Source organism: Thamnophis elegans, chromosome 2 (assembly GCF_009769535.1).
Source record: "Thamnophis elegans isolate rThaEle1 chromosome 2, rThaEle1.pri, whole genome shotgun sequence".
In the NCBI taxonomy this organism is placed as follows: Eukaryota; Metazoa; Chordata; class Lepidosauria; order Squamata; family Colubridae; genus Thamnophis; species Thamnophis elegans.
The window spans coordinates 38051683-38066041 of record NC_045542.1 but is presented as its reverse complement, the minus strand read 5'-3'; the positions used below and the strand labels follow the sequence as shown (position 1 = coordinate 38066041).

At 36.7% G+C, this 14359-nt stretch overlaps 1 protein-coding gene across 5 annotated transcripts in view; it reads right to left on the bottom strand.

Annotated features, from left to right (window-relative positions):
- Positions 1 to 1414: 1414 nt before the first annotated feature.
- The window catches only part of HELZ (helicase with zinc finger), a 147392-nt gene continuing 134447 nt past the window's right edge, over positions 1415 to 14359 (bottom strand). For all 5 annotated transcript variants that reach the window (XM_032212405.1, XM_032212401.1, XM_032212403.1 and 2 more), the window contains exons 26-30: positions 12268 to 12838; positions 10797 to 11031; positions 9607 to 10117; positions 2731 to 2983; positions 1415 to 2261 (exon numbers count right to left, since the gene is read on the bottom strand). In XM_032212405.1, coding sequence (XP_032068296.1) covers positions 1930 to 2261; positions 2731 to 2983; positions 9607 to 10117; positions 10797 to 11031; positions 12268 to 12838 — 1902 coding nt within the window. In that variant the 3' untranslated portion in view covers positions 1415 to 1929. The remainder of the gene's footprint in view (positions 2262 to 2730; positions 2984 to 9606; positions 10118 to 10796; positions 11032 to 12267; positions 12839 to 14359) is intronic.

The following is a 14359-nucleotide window of genomic DNA, read 5'->3' as shown; positions in this document are numbered from 1 at the left end:
ATTAAATCCTGGTTTATGTCAACTGAGGACAGAATGATCTGACTAACTTGATGCTTACATTCTGAATGTGTCCTCGGGGTACTAAATAAAATTGAGCAGAATCTTCTGCTTTCATTTTGTTTGGTTTTATAACAGCTTTATTTAGCTTCACCCATTTCTGAGCCCAGCAGCCATTAAAATATTGCAGCACATTAAGTTAGTATGCATATTTTTTATAGAAAGTTCCTTAGTTATCTGAAATCAATAAGAAAAAAGTGACACAGATTTCAGTCAAACTGAGATGTCACCATCACAATGTATAAAATCCAACAGGTATGAAGGGACTGAAACCAAAGCAAATATTAGATTTGATACAGCAGCAAATACAGTAGCTCAACAAAGCAAAAACAAACATCCCTGTAAATGAAGCCCAGTTTTAAACAGTTGTGGGAAGAAACTTTAAAACTATCATATTTTTGAAAATATCACTTATAATGGGAAATTAAAATAAATAGTTGATAAAAATTAATTGTCCCTGATCAAAGAGATCTTTTCAAGTGTAAAGGAGGCCATACCTCCACTGAAGTTAAAAAAGATTTCTTTCAAAAGTATGAACAGTGTACAAGACCAAAATCGTAAAGGTAAAGGTTACCCTAATTCTTCCCCCAAATTTTGCAACATATTGCTGTACAGTCTTCTATAGATTTTTCTTTCAATATATAGTGGCAAAAGGCCTTGACAGAAGATACAAGAATATAAATAACCATGTCATTCATACTGCTTCCCCAAACCTTCCCCACAACTCTTCTTCCCCAAGGCTGGGATTAATTTGGATACAGCTTTGGCAAACATAAAAATCTTCTTTAATGAAGTTCCTCAAAGAAAACAGTTAGCAAAATATTTGAATATTTGTGGATAATGTCACATTTAAGGTAAACATCAAATCATGTACCAAAATCTTTTGATGGAAAAAAAGAAGAAAAATCCTTAAAGTGGTACAATTCTCATACCACTGGAAAAATCAGAGGGGAAGAAACTAAATTACAAACATTTAACGTGCATAGTTGGGAGGGGGATTCAATTATTTTTCCTAAGTTCACGCAATTGGATTTTTTTAAAAATAGCTATTCAACTACCAAGCACCCAATATAGCAATTTTTTTTGTCATTTCATGATTTCTGTTTAAAAACCCATTAAATTAATCCCTCCAACAAACTGAATGAATAGCTTGTCCAAAAAACAACAACATGAATTTTTCACCTTTAGGTTGACCACTAATTTTTGTTTAATTGCAAAAGAGTAGTATCTGGGTCTGCAGCAAAGGCCTGCACTTTATCCTAGAAAGGAAATTACTATAACCACATCATACAGATTCTAAAACTATAAAAGTCTTAGAATGCAGCATCCCTTCACAGAAATCTGATAAAACTGAATGTAAATATAAGATGCTGCATCTTTATTTAAAAAAAAAAATAAACAATTTAAGCAGACATAACATACATTTGTACATTAACTGGCCATTTCTGGTACAGAAACCCAGCACAGTATGCTAAATGTTATTGAATAAATGTAAATGCTACTTACATTTTTAAATACAATTTAGACAACTTTTTTTTAAAATGTTTATATATATATTTTTAAAGTTGCACAGTTAACTTTTCAGCTGCTAGCTTTAATGCAACACATAGATAAAGTTACATAATTTTTAAAAGTTTTTTTTTCCCTAGGGATTTTTTTTTCTCAAACTTCTGACCCACATCAAAAAGAAAGTAAAATAGTGGAATATAATTTAAAAAGAATTAGCTTCAGGTCTAGCAGCAAAGCCATTAAACCAAAATATATTTACTAATATAAACAGAGAGAAACAATGGTGCCTGCAGCTGCAGCCCCAGCTATCTTAAATCTACTCACAGAAATAAAAATTAAAATGTCTCTACAAAAATAGTCTGATTATTTAAAATAGGAGTAGAAGCCATTGCTACCTGATGAACTACCTAGGCTAAGTTCCTGAAACAGAGACAAGGGGTCGCTATTCTTTTTTGCCTGCTCAGGAGGGGGTCTGGGCTTGGGAGGAGCCCTCAGAGCACTTGCGTAGGACATGGCAGGTTTGTTCAACCCAGCACTGGGCTGGCTGTTGCTGTTGGATTCCACAATCTGCTTGTTGGGCATGAGGGGTGGGAACTGGCCCAGATGCTGGAGTACATTGTAGTTAAAAGAACTGGACAACGGGATGTTTTCAACCTTCATCTGTTCCTCGGGGGATTTGATAGTCTTCGGAGGAACTAGAAAGAAAAGATCATCATCATCATCAACACCAACACCAACATCACCAACACCACCATTTTAACTTAATAAAGATCACAGATTGGAAAGCTACTTCCCATGTTTCCTTTCCTGAAGATATACAAAGAGCATTACTTAAAAGCTAAATAATGTCTGCAGGATTTTGTCAAATGCTTCCAGTCCTGTAAGACATTTTAATTTGAAAGAATTGGAGCGATCTTTACAAAGCCTATTAAAATTGTTCTTGGTTTCATAAAGAAAATAGTTTAAAAATATATTGCACTTTAAGGCCAAGATTAAAAACACATCATTGGTATATTCTAACCGTGCACAATCAGAATAGGTAAACGAGCAAAGATACACAGCATGCATACATCAAAATTTTGTGACTTCAACTCCCAGAATTCCTGAGTCAGCACCATGATTAAAGGGGCCACCCCTGGTTTAAAGAAAGTAACACTCACTCACCTAACTGTTCTCTTGGTGGGATTGCTCTGTTGGCTCCGTTGCATGGAATGTTCTGATAGGGGGCTGATGAAGAAGAATTGACCCACCATTCAGGGGGTGAATAATTGAAAGAGGATGGGTTACTCTGGTCCTGAAGCTCTTGACACTGTCCAACATTATCTGGAGGAGTATTTAAACCTTCAGAACAAGCCTGGGTTGAACTAGATGACATTCTTCTTTGGTACAATGGCCTGCCAGGTCCTCTTGGTTCATACTGCATAAAAGAAGACAGTTACTTGCAGACATGTCTGCATTAAATGTCCCATCTAAGTATCAATACACATATTGTGAAACTGCCCTCAAAATAAACATGCATATTTTAATTGGTGTGATTTTATTCACTGACACAAATACATCCTATTCTTCACATTCACCATCCTGTTATGAGAATAGGGAGATAAATAAACACTACACTCAAAACTCTCTCATTTTTATATATCTGTATAATTACAGATATATTATATTATGTATAGGATTAAATCACTTTTTAAAGTAATTTCAGATCCAGCCTTCTTTCAGAATAGTTAATTGCATTACATAGCACTACTGACTTTTTCTCTTTAGAAGTCCCTTCTGATTCCTAATTTTTCACTTTGAAATTCATTTTTTTTTACTACTGGTTCTGTGGGCATGGCTTGGTGGGCGTGGAAGGGAAGGATACTGCAAAATCCCCATTCCCACCCCACTCCAGGGGAAGGCTATTGCAAAATCTCCATTCCCACCCCATTCTGGGGCCAGCCAGAGGTGGTGTTTGCCAGTTCTCTGAACTACTCAAAATTTCCACTACTGGTTCTCCAGAACCTGTCAGAACCTGCTGAATTTCATCCCTGCTTTGAACTTTTAGTTATTGTATGTTGTTTACATCTAAGCTTGTTTTCTACAAAATTTCCTCTGCAGGGCAATTATATGAAATATTTGCCAGTTGTAATTTGTCCTTCTCTGGTACCACTGACTCATTATATTGGTGTAATTCATCCCCTGAAAATAAAGTTTAGGTTGTCCATAACACAGTCTATATAAACCTGTTTTGCGATACAAGTTATGTTTACAACAAGCTTTTTCTCTTCTTTTCTTTTTGAACTATTCCTCTGTTCTACCAGAGATAAAGCTAACAAAATAAAGAAAGGAAAGGAGGAGAAGCAAGTCTGAGGAAAATATATTGGATTCAGAAACTGCAGATATAATCTAGGATCACAAAAAGCTCTCTGCATGTGTTTAGAACCAGGATATCATAATATGCAAAATGTTATTTTTAACTTAAGGTACTTGTGGATTAGCCTGAATATTTTAATGCTTTATACAGGTCAATATTAATGAATACAACCAGAAACTAAGAAATGCCATCATTGTGCAAGTTTCACTTAAAAGAGCAACAACTCATAATTCATTATTTTAAGGAGACTATCAAAACTGCTAAAATGTTGAATGGAATATAACACAAAAAACACAGACTAATATTATTTGTTAAAGAAGAAGCTCAATTGATGCTGGGTATTTTTTCCCCTCTGTGGATGAAGTAAGAAGTGAGAACACATAGATGTTTATTACTATTTAGAAAGACAAACAAATATGGTTCTCCATTTCACTAATCATTTTTTCAAAACACTGGTGGATATCTCATAGGGAACATATACTATTAACAGAATGGTGTTGAAATAGATGGAACCAGCAACAAAAAGGAGATTTATCTGAATAAATAGGTATTTTGGTACTTTATAGCAAATTAGAATTTCTCCTATTATTTAACAATAGTAGTAACAAAACAATTCCCCATCATTATCACCAAATTATATGACTGAAAGGAAGGAAGTGTGGTGTATCCAAGATTGTGGTGTGAGCATGGAACTTCACTCCCTTGCTGGGTTTAGAATTCCAAAATTTAAAGTACTCTTGTACTAGACTTAAATTAGTAGATTCAAGATTCAAGGGGAAAATATTACAGTACTTTAGGAAACAGCCAATAGTTCTAATATGTAGCCCTGATTCTAATATAGAAAGCTTATTCCTAGTGCATTTCTCAATTAGCATTAGTCTTATTTGTTAAGCACCAAGTATCTGTTCCTACAGCCTATTCAAGCACAGATGGTAGTAAAATTAGAATAAGCCTATTGTGAGTATTTTCATTGGATCCAAATGAGGCATCGTATTTATTTATATTCCCCCTCCCTTTTTTAAAATAAATAACTCAAGGTGGCAAACATGCTTAATTATCCTTCCTCCTCCTATTTTCTCCAGAAAAACAACCCTCCAAGGTGGGTTGCACTGAAAGAGCAAGACTGTTGGGGCTTCAGAGTTTAGTGGCCAAAATCTAGTGAACAGATTTTCTGACATTTTGTGGGAAATTGTGGCTGGCCTTCTCAGAGGCAAAGAGATCTGCTACATAAACGACAGGCACTTAAGCAGGGACTGACTGAGTGAGATCCTGTTTTTATAGCCAGGGATTTTGTCTTCTGATTGGTACAGGTTAGTGGGGTCTGATCTCTGATTGGTTCTTTCTTTGTACCAATCTGATTGGTAATGGTTCCTGACTGAATCACCCATAATATATGCAGTTGCTTGCTATTTAGGCTGTCCAGTACTTCCTTTCCTGGGATTGTAAAGTTTGTCTTTGTGGCAGAAGTTCAGGAAATTACTTTGACACGACTTGCTTTTCTAATTTCACACCACTCTATGGGTTCCAGTTCACTAAATTCCCATTTTAAACCAAATTCCCATGTTAAACACAGTTGGAACTGTATTAAAACACTCTTACTCTCTCTATTTTTCTCTAGAGGATTTGGCTTATCTCAGCATGACAGAGTTAAGACTTTCCAGAGTAAAGTGTTTCCCAACCAACAGATTTCCATTTATAAAATTACTTTCTTTGTCTCCGTGCCCTTCTTTTTACAGGTCCCTTGCATAGGAGTCCTGGCGTAGAGAACATCCAACCTGACAACTTAAAGATATACAGCAAACGCGAGATTCTAATTTCTAAAAAAAATATTTCTATTTAAATGTCAAGCCTTGTCTAATTCAGAACAGTAACTGATCTAATAGCATGTTGAGAGAATATTTAGATATTCCCAAATAAAGATGAGAAAACTTGGGCCATTTCTCTTCCTGATTAGCCTTAGTTTTCACGTGGTTTCTCTTGTATGAAAAAATCCCCCCTCCATCTACCAATTACTGTCAGCTTCAGAACGGGCTCATATGCCCTCAAGTCAGTGAAAATGCAACCTAGCTGTGCCTGGTTGATACCAGCAACCCTGAAAGAGGAAGCCTGTATATCTGTTACCCAGGAACAGAAAGCCCACCCATCTTGGCTGGTAAGGGTCTATTTCTACGCTTGCCCAGAGTTTCAATGAGGAGTTGATAAATGAGAAAGCAAGGAAGTTAACCTTGAGATAATAACAGCAGTGAATCTGCCATGTTCATGGTTGAACAGAAAAACCAAAGAGGTTTGCTGATAGAAGGGCAAACTTCTTCATCAAGAAAAAGAATGTTGTATTATTTGTAATTCTTTCCTATCTTTCAGTTCATGGCAACTATCTCCCTTGTGAATACTATTAAAAGCCTTGGGAAGGAACTACCCAAATAGAAGAAAATGATAGGTAAAATATAATAATACAGAAATATAAACTTTCTCTGTTAAATTATGTTAGATTTTATTCATGCTATTGTAACTTTAAAAAGAAGCACTGCTTGAATGTATTCTTGGATTTAAGAAAAAAAGAGAAAAAACTTTCTTCATATTTTCCTCCCTTTTATTCCTCTACTCTTGAATTCCCTGTTTTCCCAATATTAATCAAATGCATCCCTACCGGATGCGTTTCTCCTGCTATTGAAGAGATTCTCTGACATGATGTTTAAATAAGATTGTCCTTTAACCTGACCACAAGTGTACCCTGTTGGAAATTGTGTACATTTCTCAAGGCTTTTATCGATTGCCTATAACTCATAAGTATCTTGCATCTTTATATAAGGCCCTGTTCTGAATTACTGCTAATAGATCTCCCAACCACGAAAGCTTATCAAGATGCTCCCTCGGCTACAGTTGCTATACCTTCCTCTCCTCTGTTTGCAAAGTCCCACTATGATTAAAGCATACCTGTGAACAAAAAAAATGCATTCAAAGCTTGTATTAAAATAATGAAAAGCAGTAAGGACATAGCAAGGTAAACAGTACTAAGCGTCTGCTAATCCTGGAATTTTAAAAATTGTTTTTTGCCCTGCCTGAAAGTGCTGCTAATTTTCTTAACAGAATAGGTGTTTTCAGAATGGAAGGCAAATACGTTTGGATCACTTTCGCTCCCATCAAAATCTGTTTCGATTATTCCTTTCAGATCACCTTTGAGCCAGGAAGCTGGAACTGAGGCCAGTGATCATTCTTATAGCTGGGGGAATGCAACTCTCTTGGTCCTTTCTTGATCTTTCAGCTGTCTTCAACACCAATTAATTAGAATTAGAATTCTAATTAATTCGAACAATTAATCAGTGGAACAACTTGCCTCCAGAAGTTGTGAACTGGAACACTGGAAGTTTTAAAGAAGAGATTGGACAACTATTTGTCTGAAATGGTACAGTGTTTCCTGCCTGAGGAGGGGGTTGGACTAGAAGTCCTCCATGGTCCCTTCCAACTCTATTGTTCTATTCTATTCCATCAATCATGGTGTCTTCAGGGGCTGGGAACGAGAGGCTCCCAATGATATCTATGTGTATCTGTGTTGGGAAAATGCCAGTTGGAAGGAGGAGTCAAGCTTATGCTATTTGCAGCTGCGCAATGACTCCAAAATAGGCCCTCGCTTGAGCCCTCCTTCCAGCCTAGCTGGCTCTTTCCCAACAATCTGCTTTTTCTTGCCTATCTCATTCCTTTTGTTCTTCCATTTTAATATCATATTTTAAAATACAAAAGAAAAATGTCATCTACATTTTAAGATGGCCTTCTACCGCCAATGTCTGTGCTACACTAAAGACATGGCTTCCAAAAGTAGAGAAGGAGAAATAACTGACTGGTTCTTTGATATAAGATGGATTGTTATAACGGTGTTATTGAATGAAACAAATTAGCATAGCAAATGTGTTAAGGGTTAGCAGGTATTATAAAATTGGTATCGGGACAAATATTCAGATTAGTTAAGCCATGCTATTTTCTAATATTTATAGTTCTAGAGTGGAATATGAGTAAAAGCTAATTAAGTCTATTCTTTCCTCAGTTACCCATTTAAATAATACATTTATTCGAAATCTTTCATCTTTGTGGTCTAGATGAATAAAACAACAAAGTTTTGTCTTTCCCTTTAAAAAGTGACCTTTCAACTGATTCTTCTAAAAAAACAAACCCAAAGAATTTTATATTTTAGAAGAAATAAAAAAAAATATAAAAGATATGTAACATTTCCATTACTATTTTCGGAGTCCTACTAAACATAAATCAAAGATTTTACTGGATGCTCATTCCAATGTCTGTCAAATAATAATTCCTGGTCTCCGACTGTGTTTTTGAAAAACATAAAATTAATAGGGTTTACAGTAACCCTGATTTTTACTACCAACTTTTTTTTACTACTACCAGTTTTCTACCAACTTTTCTTTCCTATTTTTGGCAAATGCTAGATACCCCCCAGAGGGGTGAAAAAACCAGAGATCTAAGGTTCATATATAAGCAACTATAATTCAGTTTTGACTCCTGGTGTCTATGTGAACAAGTTTTGTCTTCACGGTTTTCTTGTTTTCATATTTTCAGAATTGTTTTGTCAGTGTCTTCCTAAGACTGAAAAGGAGTGACCGGCCCTAAATCATGCAGTTGGCTTTAATGCCTAAGACAGGGGGACTAGAACTTACAATTTCCCAGTTTCAACTGCTTTAACTTATAATATCAAACTGGCCCTCTTGAAAAGACTGGGCACCCAATTTATCATTCAGAAGCATATCTAAAATCCACTTAAAAAAATAAAATTAGGTTGCTAAAGCTGGATTTTCATTATCTCAAAATAACTTGCCCTTCTGGTAAATGGCCTAAAAAGTAGTAACACCTGATACTCAACCAGCTCCAGTGAAGCAACAGTAACAACAACAACAACAACAACAACAACGGCATATGGAACCTTGCCCAAAATCACTACCAGAATGACCAGCTCCATTTCCCCCAGCTTTTATATACTATCATTAAGCAAAACTCCTCATTACAAGTAGTCCTCAACTTATGACCACAATTGAGCCTAAAATTTTCATTGCTAAGCAAGACTTAAGTGAATTTTAAGTGAATTTTGCCCCATTGTACGACCTTTCTTGCCACAGTTGTTAAGTGAAACACTGCAGCTGCTAAGTTAGCAACATAAGTTGTGAAGTGAGTTTGGCTTCCCCATTGACTTTGCTTGCCATCATGTAGCAAAAGGTGATCACGTGACCCCAGGGCAACCATCATAAATACATGCCAGTTGCCACGCATCTGAATTTTGATCGTGTGACCTTGGGGAGGCTGTAATTGTCATTAAGTGAGAAAAATGACACTTTTTTCAGTGCCCTTGTAACTTTGAACAGTCACTAAATGAATGTCAAGGACTACCTATATAGACCAAAATAAATGCAAAGATTTTTCCAAATGAAGCTCAATTCCTGCTGATTCTGTGGACACTTCTTTGCAATTTTTTTGGGCAGCGCTACAAAAATGATTTGCCACTGTCTTCTTTTGAAACATTGTAACTTCCCAGTCTAGGCTATAGCCTTGGAATGTCCTGGTGGTGCCCTTCCAAGTATCAAACAGATCCAACCCTGCTTAGCTTTTCCCCCCAACACAATTAAATTTAACTGGGTGCCATGGCAAAAGACACAAGTATGCAAACCCCACAGACTACCTACCTCTTCCAAGCTATGCAGAGAAGAAGCAGATACTGCTCGGGAAGTGAGGGGGTGAAATGGTTCCTGACCAACTGCGTGCTGATGATTTTGTATTTGTATAAAAGGGTTCGGTTGCGATCTATGAGGCAATGGAGGTATACCATAATGAAAGCCTTGCCCCATGAGATGACTCTGGTGTAAATTAGCATAGGTCCATGATCCATCTGGCTGCAGGTATTTCAAGGAAGGTGGGGTCAGGTGTTCAGATGGCACTGAGAAAGGGGGATTGTACATTTGAGGCAAATGCTGCTGAAATGCTGGATTGTTAGAGATCTCAAGGTCTCTACTCTCAGAGAAATTAGGAAAGTGGCCACTGTGGTTTGAATTGCATGTAGGAGAGAGGAGTGCTGGTGGACTTCTGGGCTGCACTTGTCTATATTGCAAAAGTCTTGATTGAGGTGGCGGCATTTCAACGAGGTCCCTGTTTTCAGTTTGATCACGGTGGGAGAGCTCTCGAAGCAAATCCTGGAATCTGGATTAATGAGATAATGATTGCACAAGTGAGATAAAATGCCCTCCAATTAACAAGCAATATTGCAAGAAAGACAACACACATTCTTTTAAAGTGCAATTATCCAGGCTGTGCATAAGCTTCAGCAAAGGTAGATAGCACCAGAGTAAAATTATCAATGGGTTTTTAAATTATAAATGTCAAGAAAGAGGTGTGTGTTTGTGTGTGTGTGTGTGTACTCATTAAAAAATTATTAGCACCTGTAAATATACTAAATGATCAACCAGAAATGTAATCAAGAAAACAAACAAAACCAAAACAAATCAACAGATAGCGAAACCTGGATTTAACAATCCAAATGGGATATTAGTCCTAAATGCCCATTAAATCACAAAATGTCATTTGAGGCTATTTACATCATTTGTGTAATGATGGCATTTTGCCAATAACATAAATGAATGTGAACAATTAGAATTAACATAAATTTAATTCCCTAACCCAGACTTATTTGGGAAGGGGAATCCAGGGAGAAGTCTGATCTGCTGAATCCAATAAAGGTTCCATTAGATCAAAGTTTTCACTTTACATGTGAGATATACACATGATGGCAAAAAAAAGCAACCCTCAAAACCCAGCATTTTAAGGGGAGTAAAAATATTCCATCACTGTAGTTGTGTAATTTCTACCAAATGATAATTACCTTGAATATGTTGCCTCCGTTTCATCTTCAATATTGTTGGCAAGTTTCCAGTTTGCCCTGACTTGCTGCTGATGCAGTCCCATGGACTGCTGAGAAAGGTGGGATAAGTGAGGGTGGGGATGGTGAGAATAAGAAATATTGCCCTGACTGAGATAGGCGTTATGCTCATTCCATTGCTGTAATCTTGCTTGCTGTTGCCTTAAGGTTTCCAAAGCTAAATTTCCATGAATACGATCTGTAAAATTGGGGGAGGGGGGGAGAGAGGAGAGGGAAAATAATTACCCAGCTTCTATATTTAAGAGCTTTGTGCTTAAAAACTTTTTTTTGTTTTTACATCTGTACATGCATAGTGAGATTATCAAACATTAGCATTCCTTGCTAAAATTGCGCTATCCTCCCAAAATATGTTTCAGCAGCTAGCATCCATATATCTAAATGAAAACTTACTGTATTTAATGTCAGATTCATAAATAACTTGAAATGAGCACACCATTATACTTTAGGTAAAGGTAAAGGTTCCCCTTGCACATATGTGCTAGTCATTTCCTGCTCTAAGGGGCAGTGCTCATCTCCATTTCAAAGTCGAAGACCCAGTGCTGTCCAAACACGTCTCCGTGGTCATCATGACTAAACACTGAAGGTGCACAGAACGCTCTTACCTTCCCACCAAAGGTGGTTCCTATTTTTTCTACTTGCAATTTTATATGTTTTTGAACTGCTAGGTTGGCAGAAGCTGGGACAAATAACAGGAGCTCACTCCGTTATGCAGCGCTAGGGATTCAAACCACTGAACTGCCAACCTTTTTGATCAACAAACTCAGTGTCTTAGCCACTGAGCCACCACGTCCTTTATTGCCTCTTTTTTAAAATCCTGATATGAATGTTAGTCTTGAAGAGATCCTCTTCCTCAAATCCTCCTGTCACGTATCAGATTTGGTTGCTTGATTTTTATTCCTTATTACATCTAAGGAAGATTAGCTGCAATGATTTCATCTTTGTTTAAGATCCAGGTTAGTAAGCTGATATTAGATTGCAGCTCCATTTTAAGACATAATAAGGAAATAATGTAGCCAAAATCAAGCCACTAAAGCTTGCATAAGAAGGCACAGCATGGTTAGGAGTAGGACATGAACACAATGCCTAACTTTTATTGAAGTTTAGGAAACAGAAATCATTACACCCGAAATAGCACATAGTCTGAGAATGGGATAATTAAGGAAGAATGCTTGCAGAAGTTACATGGTTGAAGGCTGTGGACTAAATGACCTTCAGTTCTGTGAATAATGAAAAATAAACAGTGATTTTTGTTCAATCAGCAAAACATAAACTGAAAGGATTTCAACATTATACAATGGCTGTAAAATACCAAACATACCATATGCCAAAAATGATTCTTTGCCTTACACACCTCCTCTTCACCTAAGCAGACGGTCCCAATTTAAACCCCTAAACTGTAGCCATGGTTACCTACCTAATGGTTCTCCCACAGATACACCTGGAGGATTCTCTTCAATGAAGTGGTTCAAATGGGATGGCATCATGAGGTTAGGCTGTGCAATGGGTCTCAGGGGGCTGCTGACATCTTGCAGCACAGATGGGGGAAGCTGTTCTAAAACTGAAGTGTCTGTACCAGGGGAATAAGGTCTATGCGGAACAGGATTTTTAAAGAAAGACTGGTTGGGGCCAGTTGGAAAGGCAGGAGAGAGCTGTGAAGATGGTGGTTGCGGCTGCTGATTTAAATGACTGTGTTGCTGGACTATCTGGCTCTGCGGAGGAGGCATTTGGTTATGTTGTTCAGACAAATGATTCTGTTGTTGACTTAAAAGGTTCGGTTGCGGTGGCCCAGGATATGGATGCCTTGAAATTTGGGCTAGATGCTGGAAGGGGCGGCTAGGAACAGCATACTGGGCTTGGGGAGGAGTGAGGTGAATGTTCAGCTGCCTAGGGTTAATATTATCTTTGCGGTGAAATTTAGAATTAGGATAAGAAGAACTGGAACGCGATTCAGGGCTTCTATTTTGGGGATTTGCTTCTAAGTCAACCTGGAGGAAATTACACAAATTATTTGAGTTAAAAGTCATTTAAGAACACAACAAAATCCTCCCTAAGCAATGAAAGCACACAGCAAATTATTTTAACACCAACTCAAGCATGTGATTTATAAAGAAGATGGGAAAAACAAGATTCAGAATGAAGAAAATCTATTGTAAAGCTTAGATACATATTCTCCTTTAACATATGCTTAACTGAAAACATAGTTAACCAAGGAATATAAATCTACTGTAAAATATGTCATATGTATTTTTAACTTTTACATGTTCTATACAAAATAGAAATTTAAAACTATTTTATGAGGACCCAGATTGTTGGGGGCAATATGCTAAAACCGCTTGGAATGGCTTTAAAAGCACTGTGAAGCAGTATATAAGTCTAAGTGCTATTGCTATTATTACAAGCTACAGAAGCTCTAATTTTAGTGGTCTTATATTTCTATTGTTAAACTGAATATTAAGATCTCATTCCTGAATTCCAAATTAAGAAAATATTACAGAAGAAATTAATTACTCACTTCTTCCTAATTACCATAGTAATTTAGTAAAAGGGAGAGAACCATATAAAACTTTTAGAAAATTTCACTTCTAAAGAAAACCAGCAATGTAATGCAAATGCCACTCCTTATTTCACTTTGCTTCCATCACCCTCTTACTGATGACTTGTTGACCTATTAACTCCTCTTAATATTCCTCCTTAAAGGGATGAAAGCACTGGGAAGGGAACAACGACCAGGAGCTAATTTTAAATTTTCATCCAAATGCAGATTTTAAAATTAAATTATAATGTTGAAATTGATTATCTAATATCTATACCCATGTGTTCCTCCTGCATGATTCATGGTTTTCAAGTTTAATAACACAAAACCATGCAAACACTTTGCCACAACAATGTACAATACCATGATCCTAAAATTTGCATAGACTTTGATCACCAGTCAACAGATCAGATTCATTAAATGAATAAGCACTGATAGGCTGATGAGTCCAAACTCTTTAGTAACCACATTTTGCTTTGACAATCGTACTCCCTTTTAAAAAAATATACCTTAAAAGAATACTAAGTGCTATTGCGCTTTTGCTAAAATATTGTCTATCAAGCTGTTTTTTATTAATAGTCTGGAAAGATAGGCTGTATTAAAAAAACCTTACTGAATTCAATATTACTGAAATAAATTATCAAAATTTCCTGAAATGGATTACTTGTAGTACTGGCATTATAGGTTGTCCTTGATTGAGCCTAACATTTCCATTGCTAAGTGAGATGTTTGCTAACTGAATTTTGCTCCATTTTACGATGTTTCTTGCCACAGTTCTTAAACAAATTACTGCAGCTGTTAAGGTAGTAAGACTGCAATTGTTAAGTGAATCTGGCTTCTCTATTGACTTTGCTTGTCAAAAGGTCACAAAAGCTGATCACATGACTTCGGGATACTGCAACCGTCATAAATATGAGCCAGTTGCCAAGCATCCAAATTTTAATCATGTAACCATGGGGATGTTGCAATGGTT